Source organism: Camelus bactrianus, chromosome 7 (assembly GCF_048773025.1).
Source record: "Camelus bactrianus isolate YW-2024 breed Bactrian camel chromosome 7, ASM4877302v1, whole genome shotgun sequence".
Lineage (NCBI taxonomy): Eukaryota > Metazoa > Chordata > Mammalia > Artiodactyla > Camelidae > Camelus > Camelus bactrianus.
In genome coordinates, this window is record NC_133545.1 from 19,783,634 (window position 1) to 19,806,360 (window position 22,727).

Below are 22,727 nucleotides of genomic sequence, written 5' to 3' on the forward strand. Positions count from 1 at the left end.
CCTTTTGCCCTCCCCCTCTTGCCTCCACACCCGCCAACCCCCACATCCCCTCCACAGAGCCCTGGACACTGCTTCTGACCTCCTTCTCTTCCCTCCCGGGCTGTCATCTCTCTCCCAGATGCTCTCCTTCAGTGTTGTCCCGTCTCTTCCACCCCTTCCTTTGCTACGTACATCCCCTGCGGTGCCCTGCGCTCACGTATGCACACCTAGCTTCCTTTCAGTTGCCACTCCCATCTCTCAGCCTTATATCACAAGCATCCTCAGCTCTGGGACCAAAAAGTTGGCACTTCACTCCCGGTCCATTGATGCTAATACAAGCCCACCCCCCATCATTCCAGAGGCCCTGTTGGCTACATCCATTTGCTCGCTGTCTGCCTGGTCCTGAGTCCTTTTCCTCCACGTCTCCCAGTCTTGACTCTGATGCCTGCATCTGCCCCCACTCAGCGGCTCACCTGCTCGTGCCCGCCCACCCCCCCCCACTGCCCAGCTCTCCACCTTGCCCCCCCCCCCCAGTGATTCTCACCCGAGGATGCATGACCCCCAAGGCTGGCCTATCAACATCATCTTTCAGGAATGTTTTTGTGTTTTCTGTTTGGATTTTTTTGGTTTTGTTTTTGTTTTGAGCAGAGCACTGCTCACCCTCAGATGTGTTGCTAGGCCTCCCTTGGGGTCCATGCCCACAGCCCTCCCTCGGGTGAAATTCACCCCCCCCCTCGGGAAGAATCACTGCTGTGCACAACCAGCCTGGCCCCCTGGGCTGCCCTCTCCCCTTGCCCGCCCCTGGCTTCCAGCAGTTGCCACTGACATTTGTTCCTCAAAGATACCAGCACGGAGCCCACTCTTACACTGCCCGGCACTGTCCTCTTGAACCACCACATGGCCTTTCATATCTACTCTCTGGCACTCAACATGCCCCAAACCCCAGTCTGCATTAGAACACCATTCTTTTCACATACTCCTTCTGCCTCCCCCATCCTTCAAGATTCTCAGGCATTGGTACAGTATCTTTGGTCCAAATCTGGTGCATCTTGGCACTTGCCATTGTCCCTTTTTCTGCTTTACCCTCCTCATGTCAGACCCGTAACACCGTCCCCCTGCAGAGCCCTGCCCCTGTCGTCCTCACGTTCCTCTGTGATTCCCGCCAAGCAGACCTTTCCCATCCTCCTCTCCTGCAGCTACTCTCCTCTGTCCTCTCTGGGTGAATTCACTGGTCTTCCCAATCCTCTCCTCAACCTGCAGTCATCACCCCAACACCGGACCTGTACTCAGTCCAGAAGCGCAGCTAAAGATGCTTTTCTTAGTGCCTGGAGATTGGCTCATGCCCCAACCCACCACCTCACACCCACACCCATTAATCCCAACCCTGCCCTCCCAGCCAACCCAGCCAAAGCCCACCCTAACCCATTCCTCTCCCCTTTACCCCATTCCCAGTCCATTCCCAGCGGATCCATATTAAAGAGCCTGGCCAAAAAGTTCTACCCTCCCCACAACATTCGATGCTCTTAGGAGCAGCCACTGCTCCCACCCACTACTAGCCACCCCTTTCCACTCCTCCTTCCTCATGCCTCTGCTCCCCCTGGCTGGTCCCGAATCTCTGAAGTTCCTTCTGGTTGGCACCTCTGACATCTGCCTGGATTCCTACCTGCCACCTCCCTCTTCTCATTCCTTCCCCTGTTGGTGTCCAGCCTGTCTCCCTTCCACTGCGCTCCACTCTCCACCCTCCCCTGGGTGCCTCCCATCACCTGTCTCTGGCAGGTGACCCTCCCGTCATGCCACATCAAGGCTCCACTTGGACATTCCTTCCTGAGACCCTTCCTCATGCGACCCATTTCTTCCCTTTACCAACCTGGCCCAGGGAAAGCGCCCTCCTCTTCTCTAGGAACCATGATCTCAAAGCTCCCCAATGCCCGTGATTGAGTAGAACGGGGTCATCCCTTCTCTGTCGGGGTGCTCCCTCCTTGGACCTGATCGCACACTCACACTCTTTCCTCCCCTGCCCTGCCACGTCCTTTCCAGAACCATCTGCTGTCTCCTGTCAGGTTCTTCCACTGGCTCAGGCCACTACCTCTCCTTTATCCTCAGGCTTCCTTATTCTCATCCTCACCTCATCTCATCCTCCTCCTCTTCTCTCTTCCCTTGTAATCAAGCCACTGCGCACAACTCTTTACACCAAGCGAGTGCTTCCTCCTCTTCTTCCTTTCCTGGCCTCCACTGCTTCCATCTCTCCTCCTTTGGGCCCGGGACGCACCCCTGCCCATCAGCCTTGCGCTCCCACTCCCCGATGACATCCAGACCCCCCCTTTGCCCTCCTTCTCTCTAGGCCACCATCCCCTCATGTACAGATTTTAAGACCCCACTCTCACGCTCCGTCCCATTCTGCCTTGCCCCCTCTGCTGTTCCCTGGATCCAGCCTCCCAAACAAGAGCCCCTGCTGCTCAAGCCCTCACCGTCCTGCCCTCTGCTCGCTCCCTCTGTGCTGCCCCCATTACCTTCTCAGGCCAGGCCCCTGACACCCCACTGGTTTCGGAGGTCCCCCTCCTCCCTCCTTCCCTGTGTGCTGCCCCCACCACATGCTGGACCTGCACCCTTCCCAACACCCCTGGAAGAGCAAAAGCTCAGTCAGTGATGGTTGGGCAATGTCAGCTCAGCCTGCTCCTCCCCGACTCCGCTGCCATTTTACGCACGTTTGCTGCCTGCACTCTGCACTGCAGCCACAGGAGCCCAGCCCAGATCCCTGAGGTTACCTGCCAGTGGTTTCTCTGTAGGGTCCGGCTTAATGTGCAGTGACACCCAGGTTCCTCAGTTTTAGCGCAGCCATTGGGTTTCCTTTCCCAGGTCTTCCGATGCTCCGGCTATGAGGTCTCACCTCTGCACTGCAGCTCCTGGCCCGTCTCAGTACCGCACGTACCCCCTCCCCCTGACATCTGCCGAAGTCCCACATTGAGAGCTCTTCAGGCTGCCTTTCCCCTTCCACGGTGCCCCCTTCGCTGACCCTGGGCCCCTCAGACATTCCTAAGGTTCTCTCCCTTCTTCTGTGATTCCCGTCCCCGGTCTCGTCCCTTCTGCCCCCTGAGCAATGCCCCTACCACCTGTCAGTCATGAGAAGGATGCAGCGCTCTTTTCCTTGACCAGCCCTCATGCTCCTGGGATGGCCAGCTTCCCTGTCCGCAGTGTCCTGTACTGAGTCCATCTGCCATCCAGATTTCCCCCTAAGCGCCCTAACCTTGCCGAGTCCGCCAGACGGGAGAAGGTCACTGCTTCTCCGGCCTTCTCTATGACCTTTCCTCTCGCCGTGCCCTGTCTCCAACATTTTCGATGGCCACTACCTCTACGACCTCGACCTCGTTCTCCTCTGGCCTCACCCCGCCTCTCCCGAGTTCCTCGCGTGCCTCACCTGCGCTGTGCTCCTCCTCCTGCCCACTCGGGGGCAGGGACCCTGGATTCTCCACATCCACTGGGCTTCCTCTCCCCTTTCCTGCCCACTCGGGGGCAGGGACCCTGGATTCTCCACATCCACTCTCTCCTGTGTGTTCCCTGATGCCCTCCACAGGCCTTTCCTTGCCCGGCGCCATCGCCTGCCCCTCCGCCCTCTCCTGGCCCGTTGGACCACCTCTCCTCCACCACACTCTCCCAGTTGTTCGAGGCCGCCGCTCACCTGGTCACCTACATCCTCGGCCCGCTTTCAGGGTCTCTCCTGCTCTCCCGCTACTGCACACATAGCAAAGGAACTGTGCTACCTGATCCGTGTGACATTCTTGCAGCTACCGTCTGTGAGTCTTCCAGCTGGACTCAGTACTTTCCTGTGCTGCGTGCTCCCTTCTTGACGACCCCCCCCCACCTTCCGCTCAGCCCAGCTCCATCATCTCTGCTTCAGACCCACTGCACCGACCCTGCACGCCCCGCCCCCGACCCCCGCTCATGAGCCAGGCTGCGCTCTCCTCCCAGGTCCCCACGGTGTCGCTCCTTTAACTCTCACGTTTCCATCCAGACCCCTCGTTGCACACTCTCCTGACCCAGCTCTCGGGAAACCCCTGCCTGATTCCCCTTTTTCCTTTCACCTTCTTCTCACCTCCTTGCCCCCACACCTGGCAGCCCCACTCCCGACACCATCACACTGAGTCTGGACCCGCACAGAGCCCTGGGCACCGCTGTCCGCCCTCCTTCTCTCCTCCTCCCTCCGATTGCTCTTCTCTCCCCCAGAGCCTCTCCTGCACTTTTGTGTCCCATCTCTTCTCATGCCCACACCCCTCCTATCCCGCACACATCATGACTCAGGCAGGTGACAATATCTTTGGTCTAACTCTCTTTCTAGGTGCTTGTCACTGTCCCTTTCAAAAGTTTACCCCTCCTCATTCAGCTCTGTGACACCTTATGGTCGTACTGTCCAGCTGTGTCTCCTGACAGCCAGGTGTTTCCCTTCTGCCTTCCCTGCAGCCCCTCTCCCTCGTCCTCTCTGGGTGGATTCAGTGGTCTCACCCTCCCTCATCTCAGCGTAGTCATCACCCCCAGCACTGGACTTGCAGTCATTCCATAAGCTCAAAGTAGATGATTTTCTCAGTGCCTGGAGCTCCTTCTCCCTTCCCCACCATCCCCACTGATCCCAACCCTGCCCTCACATCCAATCCAGTCAAACTCAATTTGTACCCCAATCCTGAACCCTGTCCCAGACCACACCCCACCCTGGATCCATATTAAAGAGCCTGGCCAAAAAGTTCTACCCTTGCCACAATATTCCAGGTTGTAGCAGCAGCCACTGCTCCCGCCCGCTGCTAGCCACCCCTTTCCACTCCTCCTTCCTCATGCCTCTGCTCCCCCTGGCTGGTCCCGAATCTCTGAAGTTCCTTCTGGTTGGCACCTCTGAGATCTGCCTGGATTCCTACCTGCCACCTCCTCCTTCTCATTGCTCCCCCTGTTGTTGTCCAGCCTGTCTCCCTTCCACTGCGCTCCAGTCTCCACCCTCCCCGGGGTGCCTCTCATCACCTGTCTCTGGCAGGTGACTCTCCCGTCATGCCACATCAAGGCTCCACTTGGACATTCCTTCCTGAGACCCTTCCTCATGCAACCCATTTCTTCCTTTTCCCTCCCTGTCCAGGGAAAGTGCCCTCCTCTTCTCTAGGAACCATGATCTCAGAGTTCCCCAGTGCCCGTCATTAAGTTGCACGGGGTCATCCCTTCTCTGTCGGGGTGCTCCCTCCTTGGACCTGCTATCACGCTCACACTCTTTCCTCCCCTTCCCTGCCACATCCTTTCCAAAACCATCTGCTGTCTCCTATCCAGCGTTTACACTGACTCGGGCCACCAATTCCCTTTAGACTCCCTTTTCTTCTCCCTGCCTCTCCTTCCTTCTTCTGTTGTTGTCTCTAATCCAGCCATTGCCCTCAGGGCTTTATCAAGCTCACACTTCCTCCCCCTCTTTTATCCCAGGCCTCCACTGCTTCTGTTTCACCTCCATCAGGCTTTAAGAAGCACCCTTGCCAACCGTCCTTGGCCTCCCACTCCCCGATGATGCAGTCCTGATCCTCACTTTGCCCCGTTTCCCTCTTGGCCATGCTCCCCTCACAAAACCCATGTGCAGGTTTTAAGACCCTCCTCTCACTCTCCATCCCATTCTGCCTGCCCCCTCTGTAGTCCATCAGATCCAGCCTCCCGACCCGCAGACCCCCTTCTCCCACGGCCCCGCCCTCCCACTGCGTGCTCTCTCCCTCGGCCACTTTGCTGCCCACGTTACCTTCTCGGACTAGACCTCTGACACCCCACAGATTTTGTTGGTCCCCCTCTTTCCCAGCTTTCCTGTGTGGAGTCTCCACCACACGTTAGACCTCCACTCTTTGCAACCCCCCTGGAATAACAGATGCATGAATTCAGTGATCGTTGCAAACTGTCACCTCTGCCTTGATTCCTGCTCACTCCTCCATTTCTAAGCATATCTGCTACCCACCCGCTGGACTCCACCCACATGCGTCCATACCCAGGTCCGAGATTACCTGCCAGCGGTTTCTGTGCAGGATCCGTCTCAATGTGACACGCGGCCCTGTTCCCTCAGTTTCACCCCGTCACTGGGTCCCCTTTCCCTACGTGCTCCTGAGGGCCCCAGGTATTCAAACACCGAGGCGTGGGGTCTCTGCTCTGCTGCCTAGCCTCAGTACCGCATAAGCCTGTCCTCTGGCCCCTCAAGGTCGGCCGACAGCCCCAGTCTGGGAGCGCTGCGTGTGGCCTTCCCCTTTGCCGCGGCGCCTCCTTGACTGTGCCTGAGCCCGAGGACCTGCGTGAGCTTTTCTCCCCTCTTCCGTCCCTTTCTCTTCCCGCATGACTCGCTCCTGGGGACCACCATCTCACGGCTGCTCCAGACCCCACTAACTCCCTTTTCCTACTCTGGGTGTGGACTGAACCTTACTAGGCCCATCCTGCCTTTTTCTTACACTCGTGTGTTTGGCAGCCCCTCTGCTCCATCTTCCACTGCTTCCCTGCCGCCTCTGCCAGTCACGCGACAGAGTCAGCGGTCCTTCCTTACATCTTCCCTTCCTGCCCTGCACTCATGCTTCCTCCGTTGCCATTCTCTCCATCCCAGTGTCCTGTCCTAAATCCACAGCTGTCCCAAGTCACCCCTAAGCACCCTTCCTTTTTTGGTCCACCATTTTGGAGATGGTCATTGCTTCTCTGGGCTTTTCTCTGACTTTCCATCATCTCATCCCACCATCCCAGGTTCCCTGCTGGCCTTACCCACATTGTGCCCTGCCTCCTGCATGAGGTTTGCCACAACTGTGGCTCACTTTTGGAAGCAGAATGTCTGTTCTCCACATCCACTTCTCCTTCAGGCTCTCTGTAATCCCTCTCTTGATGCAGTACACACTCTGATCCTCTCAACAAGCCTCTCATTCTTTAGCTGCAAGGGACCATCATCTGCCCATCCCCCCCCCCCCGGACCGCCTCTCCTCTGCCACACTCCCCCAGGGGGAGACGGCGCCCCTGATCTGCACCCTGGCTCCTGCTTTGCCCTCTCTCTCACGTGCGGCACTTTCAGCTACGGGCTGTGAGTCTTCCGGCCGGATTCAGCCGTCTTCTCTGCCGTCTCCTCCCTGCTCGTTCTCCCATCCGCTGCTCAGCCCAGGTCGGTCATCTTTGCTTCGGACACACTAGACTGAATCCAGCCTCCGCCCCCCAGCCCGTGCTCATGTCCTGTGAACCCAGGCTATGCTTCCTCCAGGCCCCGCCACATAACCTTTCATGTTTCCATTCAGACCCCTTTGATTCACGCTCTTCGAGCACAGCTCTTGGGGAACCCTTCCCCTGATTCTCCTGCCTTTATCCTTTCATCACAGCACTTTTGCCTTTTGCCCTCCCCCTCTTGCCTCCACACCCGCCAACCCCCACATCCCCTCCACAGAGCCCTGGACACTGCTTCTGACCTCCTTCTCTTCCCTCCCGGGCTGTCATCTCTCTCCCAGATGCTCTCCTTCAGTGTTGTCCCGTCTCTTCCACCCCTTCCTTTGCTACGTACATCCCCTGCGGTGCCCTGCGCTCACGTATGCACACCTAGCTTCCTTTCAGTTGCCACTCCCATCTCTCAGCCTTATATCACAAGCATCCTCAGCTCTGGGACCAAAAAGTTGGCACTTCACTCCCGGTCCATTGATGCTAATACAAGCCCACCCCCCATCATTCCAGAGGCCCTGTTGGCTACATCCATTTGCTCGCTGTCTGCCTGGTCCTGAGTCCTTTTCCTCCACGTCTCCCAGTCTTGACTCTGATGCCTGCATCTGCCCCCACTCAGCGGCTCACCTGCTCGTGCCCGCCCACCCCCCCCACTGCCCAGCTCTCCACCTTGCCCCCCCCCCCAGTGATTCTCACCCGAGGATGCATGACCCCCAAGGCTGGCCTATCAACATCATCTTTCAGGAATGTTTTTGTGTTTTCTGTTTGGATTTTTTTGGTTTTGTTTTTGTTTTGAGCAGAGCACTGCTCACCCTCAGATGTGTTGCTAGGCCTCCCTTGGGGTCCATGCCCACAGCCCTCCCTCGGGTGAAATTCACCCCCCCCCTCGGGAAGAATCACTGCTGTGCACAACCAGCCTGGCCCCCTGGGCTGCCCTCTCCCCTTGCCCGCCCCTGGCTTCCAGCAGTTGCCACTGACATTTGTTCCTCAAAGATCCCAGCACGGAGCCCACTCTTACACTGCCCGGCACTGTCCTCTTTGAACCATGCAGTCCCTTCAGCTGACACGTCCCAAACCCCAGTCTAGTTTCCAGAGTTCTATTTTCCATTTTCTTAGGTCTGTCCTCCCTCTGAGTCAAGAATCAGTGTTGAGTGTGACTTTCTTTTTACTTAACTTTCTAAACCATCCCTGATTGATTTCAGTGTTTTATGTTAATTGTTTTCAAAGTGCTTAGTGTTCACTGTGTTACCGCTGAACTTTGGGAACCTACTCATTGGAGCACACATTGTTTTCCACATTTAATATTTTGTAGTACACGCTCTAACCTTTTCCTGTCATCCCTTGTCCCTCTATTGCACTCTCATTGCCAGACTGTCTTCTGTCTCTTGTAGATCTTGTTTAAAACTTGAACCTTTGTTGAACTCAGCTATAAAAAGGTACACATACCCATAACCCCCTCTTCTTAACCTGATTTTCTTGTCATTCCCACTTAACGTTTTCTCCTCTTTTATTGATACTTAATATGGTTTAAGTTTATATACTGTGACAAGTTTGTCCCGCCACCTTACTCACTCTTCCCCTCCCTCGCACACAGTGGGCTTAATGTAATCTTTTCTTTCACTGTCTCTGTCTGTAATCCGCGCAGTGTTCCTCTCCTTTGTCCCACGTGTATTTCCTCTATTATTGAATAAGGATATTTTCATCTCATTTCTGTTTCTTCTCAGGGACTCCTTTAGTCCTGTGTGTAACTCTCGCTCTGCATGTCTGTCTTGTACCTCTCTCTTCTCTGCTGTGTTTAAACCAGCTGCCTCATCCGGCCCCCATTCCATTTGTCCAGTACCATGTTTCTCATGAAGTTAGAAGTCCTTTCTAGATATGGATGTGCAGTTTTCAATCCCATGCCATGGCACCCTTCCCCCCATGACACCTGAATTCCTCTTTATCTATTTCTTAACCTCTTTTCCCTTCCTTTGTTTAGAATTGGATTGAATGTACAACTCAGTCTGACTTTCCCACTTTGCCCTCTTCTAATATTCCGCTCTAATGCATGTATTTGCCCTCTGACTCGCTTCCATCCTGCCTTCACTTGCTTCAATACTTTTGGCCCATCTTTAATCCTCTGTCCACTTCCTTCACTAATGCAATACTTCTACTGCCCTCAATAAGGGTCTCTTCATTGTGAAACTGTTTTACCCAATATTTAATCTACTTACTCTGAACTGTCTCTTCCAGACATTGCTCTTTTTACTTAGTTTCTATCACTATAGTCTTCCTTGTTCCATTAGATTGTAGAATGCCAAACCCTGTTTTTACTATGCCGTTCCTCACATGATCTTTCCCATCTAAAGTTAAATTCTGCTTTTCCACCCATTTTCTTTTTTTTTTCCCCTATTCTACCTTTTATTAACCATCCATATACTGAGTATGTACCATTCTCTATACATTCACTAATACCATCCTCTTTGGTTCCTCTTTTTTTTCTACATTCATTGCTCAATCCATTTCTGTATTTATTCTTTCTTACATATTTTGCTGAATTGCTTTGGTTTTCTATTCATTCCACTAGGATCCCTGTAACTTGCCTTGTTTTAGGTCCACTTTCCTGAACCTGTCTCTAACCTTTCTGTTGACTGCACTTTTTATGCAAACTTACTTTCCTGGATACTGACCTTATGTCTCACTTTCAGTTATCACTTTATCTCCCCGCTTTCTTCCTTTAAGAAATGCCTCACCACACAATTCTCTTCCTGACTCAGATCCTTCACAAGTACAAGCAATCTTCATTATCCTTGCTTTAAAATATGCTGAATAACAGTTTTTGTTAGTAAACACTTACACAGCATTATCTTAAATTTGAGAAAGCCCATAACCATTTTCCTTTAAAAAAAAACTATCATATTTTCTCAACCATCACAAAAACACCATTATAAAAACTTTTAAGTATTTCTTATACTATAAACCATTTTAAAGGACAACCATGTAATTATTTAACATAAAATTCATTCATTAGTGTACATGTTTGTTATGTAGTACAAAGTGACCCCATACTATGATATGATTGTAATTGCATTCTCCTTTTATACTGCCTGGAATAATAAAAGGTTCTCAAGAGAAATAACAAGTACATATACATCTTTAAAATACAACATATGAATAAGAAACTTTTGGGAAACATTTACTTACCAACTGGTGAACTGCTGGAGGTGTTCCACAGATATTGCAGGGAAGATGACAGGACTAATGCACAACATATTTAAAAACTCGGAGCACAGGAAGGAAGCCTATCAGCAGAAGAACTATGACCACAGCAAACATACACCATCCCGAACAGACCTGTGAACTCTGAAGTCTTTGCCAGCACAAGAATGCTAACTCACCGTACCGAGTTCCCCGAGCACATACACAGAGAAAAACTTTTCATGTTAACAAGTATTCTGATAGTAGTGGAGAGCTGGTGAAACCTGCATTCCTTCCTCTGGTCTCAGTAATATTTTCCATTTTGCATCTTGCATATTTAAAATGCGCCCTAATTCGTACATCCCTTCCCCAACTAGCATCTTTTTTTTTTATACAAGTCTTTGCAGTTGCTTCTTCCACTTTTAGCCAGTCCTGACATGATTCTTTAACATCTCAGCAAACTAACATCACACTCATAGGCGGGTCTTCCGTAACTCCTTTTGAATATTTGCCCTACCAGATCTTAAATATTTTCCTCATCTTTCACCCAGAGACTCTATAATATATCAGTGAATGCGGTGTTATTCTCTTGAGGTTTAATATCATGATCCTCAACCACTCCTCAACTGTAGTATTCATTTGTTCCACTAGAAAAAGTATCCAATCCACATCTTCTAAAAGGTCAATCAATGGTGATGTTTTTAAGATTTCCACCAATGGCTTATCAGGATTGATCTTTTTTTAAAAATGTCATGTTTGTTTTTCTTTTTTATAATTTTATTTACTATTATTTCTGTGGAGGTAATTAGGTTTGTTTATTTATTTATCTTTAGAGGAAGTACTGGGAATTGAACCCAGGGCCTTGTGCATGCTAAGCATGCGCTCTACCACTTGAGCTACATCCTCCCCCTAGGATTGATCCTAATCCATCACTTTTAACCTTTCCTAGCAAGCAATCACTTCAGTCGTAACTTTCCCACTAAAACTTCAAGAGCCATCCTGCCCAGGTCCTGTTCTTTTTCAGACCCCAGGTCCTCCTTCATTCTGCACAGAGTTCTGAGACTTGACAGTTATGTGTTTGTTTCATTCACACCTGATCTGTCTTGTTGCCATTCCATCTACTCAGAACTGCTCTCTAATTCATATAAGGCCCCTTTACTTACTTGCGATCCTCTCTACTTTCTTTTTATTCTGTCATGACCTTTGGCCTAAGTACGGAGCAGTAGCCGTTTCTCCCATCAGTATGACTATTTAAATAATGTTTTTCCATCCACAAGCAACTTGCACATTGGTCTTCTATTTCTTTTCTCCTTTCTTCTGCTGCTGCAAACTCCCTACATTTCCTCCAGCATTCCTTCTTCTTTCAGCAGAATCATTCCGGTGAATCTAATTCTCTCTTCTGGAATGTACACTTTTGATATTCAGCACTTAGAATTTAGCCTTCATCTTCCTTACGTCCTACACTCTGTACTGAAATCTGTTTCCACTCTCCATTGAGTCTGGACCTTCCTAAGATTCCTGCTCCAGCCTATTTGAAGTCACATTTAATCACGTTTAATCACTCTCTAACTTCTCACTCTATTGACTACACTGATTGCTTCAAATCTTTTTCCAACAAAGCTTTCTGAGCAGCAACACATCATACAAGTTCTTATCTAGTGATATTCTCACCTCTTTCTTCAGTTGGTTGCCATCTGCCTTACCATAGAGCTCTTCACTGAACTTCTGATTCTGGTCTCTCAGTGTTCCTCCTCCTGGCCTTCTTCAGTACCTTTCCCTGTTCAACATTCTGCAGAACTGCATGCTCTGCACCTCAGCTTATAGCCTACACTCCTTCTCCTCATTTAGATTTCAGCCTCAATTTTTTTCTACTTTTTCCTTCTTTATCTTTTTAAAAACACATGTCTCAGTGGTTTCTCTCACAGCCAGTCCTAACATGATACTTTAATTTCTGAAGACTTTACCATCATACCTCAACGAGGTCTTCGTGATTTCCTTTATTTGCCCTATCATATACACACATATAATATTTTCAGCTTCCATCTCTAATCACAGTGATTACATTAATTAGTCTTCTCTTGAGTTATACTCCCACTCACTTCTTACCAAATACAGTTCATCTTTTCACCAGATAAACTACCACCCACACATTCTCCAGTTGGTCAAACCAACATCTTTCAGGTTGCTGTCAATGGCTTTTCATCAAGATTCATCCTAATCTTGCCCCTCTAACTGTTTTTATCAACCAAGCCCTTTAATTAAAATGTTCTGTTCCCCCCCAATTCATACACCTACTACCCTACTTTTTTATATCTTAAAATTATGCTATATATGATTGAGATTTTTTTAAAGAAATAAAACAATGTACATATAATTGAAACTTCCTTTGTACCACTTTAGAATTATTTACCTCTCTCCCTTCTAAGAGAAAATCACCAAATAATCTGATACTTTTCCTCATACATATTTTATAATTGTTATAAATATTCATATAAATATTCAATAGGTAATGCTGTCTTTGAGGGTTTTAAATATATGTAGATATATATAAATTCTTAAAAAAAATTTCTCCCATCAAGACTTTAATTGCTAGTCTACTTTCTAACTCCTGTTCACTCCTGTGCAGGCCTTTACTTCTCTCTCATTATATATACCACTCATTATAATCTTTAACACCAAACAGTTTTAACCAATTAGAACTCTCCTGAAATCTGACAGACTTCTCCATTTTGGGTCTCTTTAGTCCACATCTTATTTGCCTTTTTGCTCCTCTGACTACTGAGAACCCCACTAATTCATGCAGTGCTCCCATTACGTAGATTAAGACCCTCCTCTTCTTTCTCATTCTGTCACACTCTGCCATGTCTTCACTAGCCATTCAGCTGCTACCCTGTATCACAGCAGTGGAGACAGTATTTTTCTCCTAGGGTTTACTTCCCTAATGATTCCCAACCATTCCTCAAGAAACACAATCTTCTCTATAGACAAACACTGGCCCATGTTCCCAACTGGTCAATCCTGATGTGTTTTAAGAGTACTACAATGTCATTTTAGGAGAATTCATCATAATAAAACTCCCCTTAAACTTTCCTGTTAACTAAAAATAAATCTACTCACAGCATTAATGCCCTTCTCTAATTCCCACTTCTCTCCAGGTCCTTGAAACTCTGTTAGATGTACCATTCATTACCATTGGGCCTTCCCATCCAATTTGAGTATTCAAACCCATTTCAAGATCTCCATTCTTTCCTAAACTACTTCTACTGGTTTGGTGCATCAGATAAAGTAATTATCACTTAGAAAGTCACAACATTTTGTAGTCAACTAAATTAATTAATAAAAAGTAATGTCTTAATCAAAAAGTGTTCAGTGCATGTGATACTACAAATCATAAGGGTCTCATATGTTAGCCTAAATTATAATTTATATGTCTGTAGTTAATATTAAGATCATAAACTAACCTTACTTTGAGTTAGTTAATCGTCTTTATATATAAGGACATTTTAATTTTGAAATACCTGTGATATTATTTGCTACATTATAGAAGAAAAATCTCCATTCTGGGTCTCTTTATTACACACCTGATATGTATTGTTGCCACTCCGTTTACTCTAAAGACTTCTCTAGTTCATACAGTGGTCCTTTACGCAACTGACAAACTCTCTTCTTCTTATTCCAGCAGAACCTTGGTCTAAATATGGTGCCATAATCCACTAGTCAATTGATGCCATTTCTAAGATCATCCCTTCACAACTGCAGGAACCTTCACTTTGCTCTTCCATTCCTTTCCTCCTGTTTCTTATTTTGCCTTGGAGAAACATGCTGCCATGTCCCTCCTTTCAGCTTCCACCTGCATAGACATCATGCTTACAGATTCAGCTGTCCCTTTGGGTAGATACTCCCCTCCTGTCAGGCACTGGCTGCTCCACCCCTGCCGTCTCCCCTTTGTGTCCTACATTGTTTACTGCATCCGTTTGTACTCTCGGTGCAGCATAAACGTCCATAGGCTTCCTGCCACTGGCCCGTCTTGTGTGTCCATCCCACTTAGCCTGTTTCAGACCTTTCACCATATTGACCACACCTATTATTTCTAGTATTTTTCCAAAAAAGAACCCTGGACAGCAAAACCTCATACTCCAATTCTTACTTTGCTACATTTTTACCTTACTTTCTCTCCATCTTAATGCATAATTCTGACAAATATCCAACTCCCATTTCCTAATGTTCCCGTTTAGCCCTCTTTAATGCCCTTCCAGGTTTATTTTTCTACACTGCATGTTCTGTACCCTAGCCTCACTCACACACTTTTTCCTTATTTAGCTTCCAGCCTCCATCTTTTGCTCTTTCCTTCTTTGCTATTTTTTTCATACCATTCTCCTCAGCTGCTTCTCTCACTTTCTGCAAATCCTAATATATTTCCTTAATTTCTGAATCTATCTTTAACATCCCTTTTATAGGACTTTCTTTCCAATTTCCCTCTGGAGAATTCCCCCATGTATCTTAACCTTTCATAGTGATGAATGCCTAGTCTTTTTGAGGTTTCCTCCTCTCCTTATCCCCATTCTCTTCCTCACTCAACACCAATTTTCTACTCTTTAAACAAGTCTTTCCATTAGATTGTTTCTAACCTGTCTTCTCCCTTTCTCATCAAGATCTTCCCCAGGCCTGGTGCCATATGCTTCCCATTAGTATCAGTGACCATTTCTGTGTCAATATTAAGTGATACCTTGTCATCTGGCAGCAATTTTAACTTTGCTATTTTACTCCTTTTTCTTTATTTCGCCTTAGAAAACTACCTTCTGTTCAGCACCACTCCTTCATTCAGAGACTACGCATATACACATCACTCCCATAATACGGTGCTCTTTCTAGATAAACGGATTCCTCATATTCAGCGTTCACTGATCAGACTCTGTGGACTGGATTATAGTTCCATCCCATGTTAGCCTCTCCACACAGCTTCCTGAACAGTTCCCCCTCATAATCTCAGCTCTTATTTAGCCACATTCCCTCCTTGCTCCCTCTCTCTCTGAGTGGCTGTGATCCGGATTAACATAAAATCACTGTTAAAGTTCCCACCCTCCCGTGTCCTGACAGTTGTCACTCTAGCGCTCTCTGATGCCCTCACCATCGGCCACGTTACTCTCCTGCAGGTCCCCCCCGGCCTGATTCATCTGGCCCTTTTCCCCTTTTCACTCTCCATTCTCTCCTCTCTTACAAGTCTCCTCAGTTGCTTCTGTAATTTTCAGCTAATCCTAATATGACAGCTTGCTAGCAAAGATTTTTTTTATCAGAATTACTTTTAATCTGCCTTCATCTAAAGCAGTGGCTCTCAAACTGCAGTTTGTTAAAATACACACTGCTGGGCCCCACCCCAAATTTCTGATTCAGTAGGACTGGTGGGGCCAAAGAATTCATATTGCTAAATATTCCTAGACAGTGCTGACAGAACACATTTTAAGAAGCACTGCTCTAAACTTTCCCTTCAACAAGCCCTTTAATTAAAAATTTCCCACCAGGGCTTCAAGAGCAAGTTTGCTTCTTTTCAGACCTTTATTTCTCTCCCATTTTGTCCACTAGTCATTGCAGTCCAGCTTATACCCCACATACGGACCAGCTAGGCCCATGTTCACATCTGATGGGATTCTTCATACTGGGATCTGTATGGTGCATGGAGTTTTTCTTAGTACCAGGCCACCTACTCAGAATCGCTCTCCAGTCTCTGCAACACTCCTCTTAGCTTTAGCCCCACTTCTTCTGTGTCTTTTGGCCCAAATATGGGATCTGCTCCCTCCAGTCAATACCTATCATTCTTCGGATGACCTTCTTTAATCTGGGGGCGCCTGTAATGTTACTCTCCCATTCCTTTTCCCTTGTTACCTGTCTTGCCCTAAAGAAATATACTACCTTATATCTTCAATTCCTCTTCTTTTTGCTACCATCTATATTCATTCAGGTGGATTCAGTCTCCTCCAGAACGGCACTCCCTAGCCAGGTTCTCTCCCCAGTAGCTGTCTAGGACTTTCAGAGAATCTTCACATGACAGAGTAAATAAGAATAACTTTAATGTGGCATTTGCATGATACGCATTTGTATCTCCCTTTGGTGGTTTGCCCTCCCACATGATTAGTTACATATAGTATAATTTCATCTACCATCTGTACATGGAAATAACAGAAGTTTTACTCTGGAGCTTACGTGATCCTTAGCCAGTCATCTCCCAGGATTAGTCATCCATGCTACAGAGAAATGACTCAGAGATTTTTATCCTCGTGTCTCTAAGGTTGCTGGTGTGTTTTTACATCAGGGTTCATATCTTAATCCATCTCCTTCTAACCCTCCTACCTAAAACTTCCCACCAAAACTTCCCATATTGTTCAGGCCCTATTCTTCCACCATATGTACTGCTTTTCACAGTCTGGTATTACAAGCCATCATTTGACCAAGCCGACCCATCGTAAAACCTCCCCCATGGGAAGCTCTCTCCCTCGTCTTGTCTGCCCGTGCCACTCCACCTGCTCTCTGCACCTCTTTGTATGGTGCTCCCTTTACAGAGCATCCAGTCTCTCCTTCCTTATCTAATCATGACCTTTGGTACAAGTACGGTGCCATATCCCTCCTGCCAGTACCTGCCAGCTTCAAAGGACCCCATCTCTTCTGTAGGCTCTTCCACCCTTTCCTTGACTGACCCTAGAGAAACACCTGTGCTACCTACACAGTTACTCGGCTTTTCAGCTGCCATCTTTATATCATTCCTCATGGACTGAGTTCTGTTTTCTTTCATCTTCCTTGTTTCCTCCACACTATTCTGAATACATTTGCCCTCTCAGTTCGGTGCCAACTTTCATGGGATTCCTTCCACTGGCCGTGGCTTGGATACATCCCATTTAGAATCTAACATTTCACTCACTGGTCACACTTGTTGCTTCAAATACCATTCAAGCAAAGGTCCCCAGACATCAGTGAGGGACTCCCTCGTTAATACCAGCCTTAGTAGCCACTTCCACCTCATTCTCTCTCCTTCTTTGGCTGTAATCTAGCTTAGCTCACACCTCTCTACTTCATATGCAGCCCTGCCATTTTCCAGTGTTCCTCATTCTGGCCCCCTTTAATGCCCTTCCCTACTCACACCGTATAGGCGGCACCCTGCTCAGATCCTGTGTCTTCCCTCTGTTTTCAGCTTCCAGCCTCCATCTTCCTTCTCTCTTCCTCCATGATATTGTCATACAAGTCTCCCTAGGAAATGTCTGTCACTTTTAGCCATGGCAGGGTCACTTCTAAGAACAACCAGTTTTAATGGCGCACTATGCAGTCATCTCCCATCTCTTAACTGCCCGTCACCCTTTCACTTACCATCTCTCTACAGAAGGAATGGATGCAGATTACCTCTCTTCAGATGGATTCCCTCAGAATCTTCACCCATTCCTCATCTACTACAGTCATCTCTTCTCTGGACAAACACCTGTTCTCACCCTCTAGTAAGGAACCTCATCTCTGTAAAGTTGCCAGCAATAGGTTTTTCTCAGCATTCATCATAAGCAGCTTCTTTAAAACTTTTCTGTCACCCGAGTCCTTTAACAATTTCCCTCCAAATTGGTGCTTCAGGAGCTAATCTACTACTCAGGTCCTCACTCCTCACTCTCTGTATAATCCTCATTGCAGTACAGTCTCTACATCCAAATGTGACCAATTAGACCCGTTTTGAGCTCTGCCAGGATTCCCCATTCAAGATCCTAATTCCACAAATGCTCGCCACTCTATAGCATTTCCTTTCTTTGCTTCCAGTCTCTTTTCTTTCTTATTCCCTTGTGACTTTTGGCCCAGGAATGCTGTCTTGTTCTTCCAGCTGATGTCAGTTATTCCTTACCCACTCCTTGCCATCTGAGGGCAACTTTAACCTTATTTTTCTATACCTTTCTTCATTTCCCCCCATATTTATCCTTGAGAAAAACCTTACCTCCAGCATCCCTCCTGCCACATAGGTAGCATTTTCCTGACAGGCATGTAGTCCTCATTTTGGGCACCCACTGCTCGACTTGCTTTCATCTGCCTTGATTTCCTGCACACTTTCCTGCATCCGTTCCTTCTCGGCTCAGTCCAGACCTGTGTGGATTGCTGCGGCTGGCCTGTGTTTCAGGTCCATCCCTCCCGCCCTCTTTTGCCCTAGTGACCACATCCTTTTCTGTAACTGTCATTCCAACAAAGCATTCTGGGATCTCCTCATGACTCCATTTATTTAGTCCCGTGATGCCATATGCCACACTGCATGCCCTGCACCCCAGCCTAATTCACACGGCTCCTTCCTTTCTTAGCATCCATCTTTTCTCTGATTCCCTCCAGTGGCTGAGACCTGGCAACTCCCACCAGGGTTCCCGTGCTGATTCTGCATTTCTAAGTTTTTCTTCACACAAGTCTCCTCAGTTGTTGTCTCTTATTTTCAGTCAATCCTTATAAAATAAGCCTCATTTCTGAGAACAGTTTTAATGTAGATCTGCAGGGTATTCTCCTCTTACTCCTTCTGGTTTTCTGCCTTTCTTTGTTCATGAACCTTTCATCTTTAAATATGGCAGTGGACTCAGCATTATTATGTTGGCATGGAAAGGCTCTCTCACCCCTCCTCCTCATCACCCAGCGTTACTCATCCTTTCTCACAACAGTGACACTGCTCCCAATGGTTTTTACTGGAGTTCACCTTAGATTCCCTGTAACCTCACTGTATTAACCAAACCATTTGTTCCAGGAACATTATTTGTATTAATACCATTCCTATTTGCTTCCTTAATCCATTTCTCCTTATCACTTAGATATATGTCTTCTGTCTTTACTTATACGTAAAATCCAGTTTGCCCAGTCTGTGATCTACCATTGTTCCTGATTGTCTCCCCCTTTTCCTCTTCCTCATTTGCCTGCGGCCTCCATGAATGAAACTAGGGTTCATATCACCATCTGTTACTCAACATCTATCCTGCCTCTCTGTTTTTAATTTGATCATGACCTTCGTCTATACCACAATCCAATTTGCTCCTTTAATTTTTTTAAATACCTCAACTGACCCATTCTAGGTTTGTGTTTATTTCTACTTCTTTTCTTCTTCCTCCTTCCTCCTGCAGAACACCCTACCTTAACAAAGGTCATTCTTTCATCAGTCCCCTACTGTATTAAAATAGATTCTGTGGTCTCAATAGGTACACTTTCCTATATACAGGGGTCAACCCACTACTAACATCTATTAAATTTACTTGCTCTCTGAATTCAGATCTATTCTTCATAGGATTCCTACCAGTGGCTTTAATTATCCATAACATTTCAGTCTCTCGAATGCCTCAGCTCATTAGAGCCTGCTGGAAAATACCTAGTCTCCTTCATCTGAAATATAAGATATTTCAGATTTGTTCCTAAACAAATTTTCTTCTTAGCACCTGTGTATTAGCATCTCTCTTACTGTTTCCAGTTACACCATGGCCTTTCTGGCCTTTCTTTTAGCTTGTGTACCTTCCTCTGCTTGCCAAAGCCCCTTTGCATCTTTTGAAATCCAGTTAAACTGTGTGTATATCCTTACAAATTTTTTAAATTTTTACCAGGCTGTTAATCCTGCACTCCCATGCAGCACTCCATTAAACCTTATATTAGAGAACCTGTGACACTAAATTGTAATGTCATAGGTGTATCTAGGTAGATCTTACCCAATTCCTAGACAATGGGCTCGTGAGGAAGGAGCTCATGTCTCAGTCATCTTTTTATCTAAGGGTCTGGCACATTCGTTTACACCTTTTATTGTAAACATATTGACATTTTCCACATTTTGGATGAAGGGAGTGAGTTTAAATTAAGACTGAGCAAATAAAAGTCTCACTAGCCAGCCCGTCATATATGGTCTTTACATTTGAGTTTATTCTTTCTTGTTCCTGCCTATCCTCTAAATAACTTTCCAACTTCCCGATTTCTAGTATGTGTGTGTGTGTGTGTGTGTGTGTGCATGTAAAATCTACTTATAAGCCTTTTCCAGACCATGGATTAGACCCTAGATTCTAAATGCCTTCTCTTTATCCATGATTAATAAATCCTCTCCTTCAGACAGTTCAGAAACTCCTACCTTCTTCATGAAGACTTCATATTCCTTCATTTCTGATCATTTCCACCCATTATCTGAAAACATATAATTGCCCACTTGATTTTCCACTGTAAGACACTCATTTTACCAACATTAGAACTTCATTACTGACTGACCTAATCACTGTAGGTTGAAAGCTGTCACGAAGCCAGTTCATTCTGGTGACTTATGAACCCACTGTCCGTCCACAATCTACAGATATTAATGACAGTACCTCTAAACATACTGAGACTCCGATGGACTTGGCCAGTACTAATTTAATGATGTGTGCTTTTGACCATCCACATTTTATGCTTTGTTTATTGGCTCCCAAAGTAGTGGTTCTTACGTTTCGACAGGCATGGCCAAAAGCCCCTTTAAAAGTATCTCCCCTACTGCCGTCCTTACCTGCAGTCAGGTGCTCTACCGCTGAGCTATACCCCTGCTTTCTATATCTGAATAGGAAAACGGAGCCGTGCCCATGTGGTCTTCTCCATACCATTCACACCCACGGCGGGGCAAGTCCAGCCTACAGGCTGCTTGTAAGAACTACAGCCCTGGAAGCAGCCTGCACGTTTCACTGGACAGTACAGAACAGAGCCCAGGGCAGGTGGTGCTTCCTAAGCCACTGATGGGGACTGTGCTTGCGCTGCCCACCGACATAGGCTCACCTGTTCTTTTTCCTCCAGTTGCAGGCACCTTTAGCTGCACCATGAAGTTCACCGTCCGGGACTGCGACCCTGACACGGGGGTTCCAGTGGAGGAGGGGTATGATGATGAGTACGTGGTGAGTCTCCCCTGCACAGAGACTCACTTGGACCCCGTGAACCACGGAGGGACTTCTGCCTGGAGAGAATATTTTTCTAGGAACATATGACATCAACTTATGGGATTTTATTCTTTTCAAACAGATTACAGCTGAGGAGGACCTGGGCTACTCCTCCTCTGTAGTGGGAGTGCATCATGCCACAGAGAATTGGGATTTACCACTTCATGACTGATTAAAACAAAACCCACTCTTTTTTGTCTTTATAATAGGGATAATTAAGACATGAAAATAATCACATTTTCATTGAAATTTTCACTGAGATCAGTTTTATTTAAACTACTGACTTCTTTGGTTTTGGGGGGAGTTTGTTGTTGTGCAGCAGCTTTTAGTTTGCTTATAATTGAACCACATTGTGGACTGAAAAGCCTTCACATTAGAATGCAGGGAAAAGTTTTTTAAAAAATCAACCTTTTAGTGAATGCGGAGTTCAGAAGGCCCTGTAGGGCCTGAACTCGGTGGTTACTTGTGGCAACCTGACTGCTCTGTACCCTCAGGCTACAGATGTTGATCTGAATATGGCTCTTGCCAGATGGCCTGCTTTCTTGCTCTCCTTTGCGAGGGCCTACACTATTAGATTTATCCAGGCTACAGAACTTAAAACTAGTTTGGTAGTAGAGTTTTTCTAGGCTCCTGCAAAGACTATAACACAGCATGATAAAACCAGATTAACTAGTCTCTTCCATCTTTGCTCTGTACTAAGAGGACTTTCATTTTCTGACCCCTGCTTATCACCCACCAGCTAGAAGATCTTGAAGTGACTGTGTCTGACCACATTCAGAAGGTAATGAAGCCTAACTTCGCTGCTGCCTGGGAAGAGATAGGAGACACCTTTGAGAAAGAGGAGACCTTTGCCCTCAGTTCTACCAAAACTCTTGAAGGTAAGAACAAGCTTGCTACCCATGTATATTGCCTGATAGCAGTCTAACACCTGATAGGCATCTTTGTTATTCCAGAAGGACTCCCTTTTCTTTAAATACTTCATAAACTGTTTCACTTAAAAGGCCAGAACCCTGTCCATCACCTGAGTCAACCAGTTTCCAGTCCTGCAGCCTCCCTCCACGCACTGGCACCAGCCCCAACCAGTGCACCCCCACCCCCAGCACACACCAGTGCAGAGGCAGGTCCCTACACTGACCTTTTCTGATACTGTTGCATCAATCTTCTCAACACAGAAGCTGTCAACAACATCATCACATTTCTGGGCATGCAGCCCTGTGAGAGGTCAGACAAAGTACCTGAGAATAAAAATTCCCATTCCCTCTATCTGGCAGGTAAGAGACTTCTATCATGTTCTCCCTTAATTTTGTTGCAAAATTTGATAGAAAAGGATGTGCATGGGCCTCTCACGCCCTGCTACCATCCCGTTATCTCACTGTAGGAGTTACAGTTTGCAGCCCCATCAGGATGAGTAATTTGCATGCTACTCTTAGCTCGTTCTTTTAAGATGTCTGTTTGGCCTGAAACACTCAAATCTCTCCT

The 22,727-nt window shown here is 47.1% G+C and overlaps 1 protein-coding gene across 4 annotated transcripts in view; it reads left to right on the top strand.

The window, feature by feature from the left end:
- Window positions 1-22,727, top strand: part of COPG2 (COPI coat complex subunit gamma 2) — a 126,269-nt gene that overhangs the window by 102,680 nt on the left and 862 nt on the right. For 2 of the 4 annotated variants that reach the window (XM_010947528.3, XM_074367054.1), the window contains exons 21-23: window positions 21,109-21,206; window positions 21,988-22,126; window positions 22,421-22,519. In XM_010947528.3, the coding sequence (XP_010945830.1) occupies window positions 21,109-21,206; window positions 21,988-22,126; window positions 22,421-22,519 (336 nt within the window). Of the gene's footprint in view, window positions 1-21,108; window positions 21,207-21,987; window positions 22,127-22,420; window positions 22,520-22,727 lie in introns of those variants that run through there. The other 2 variants (XM_045511056.2, XM_074367055.1) reach the window with 2 other exon arrangements.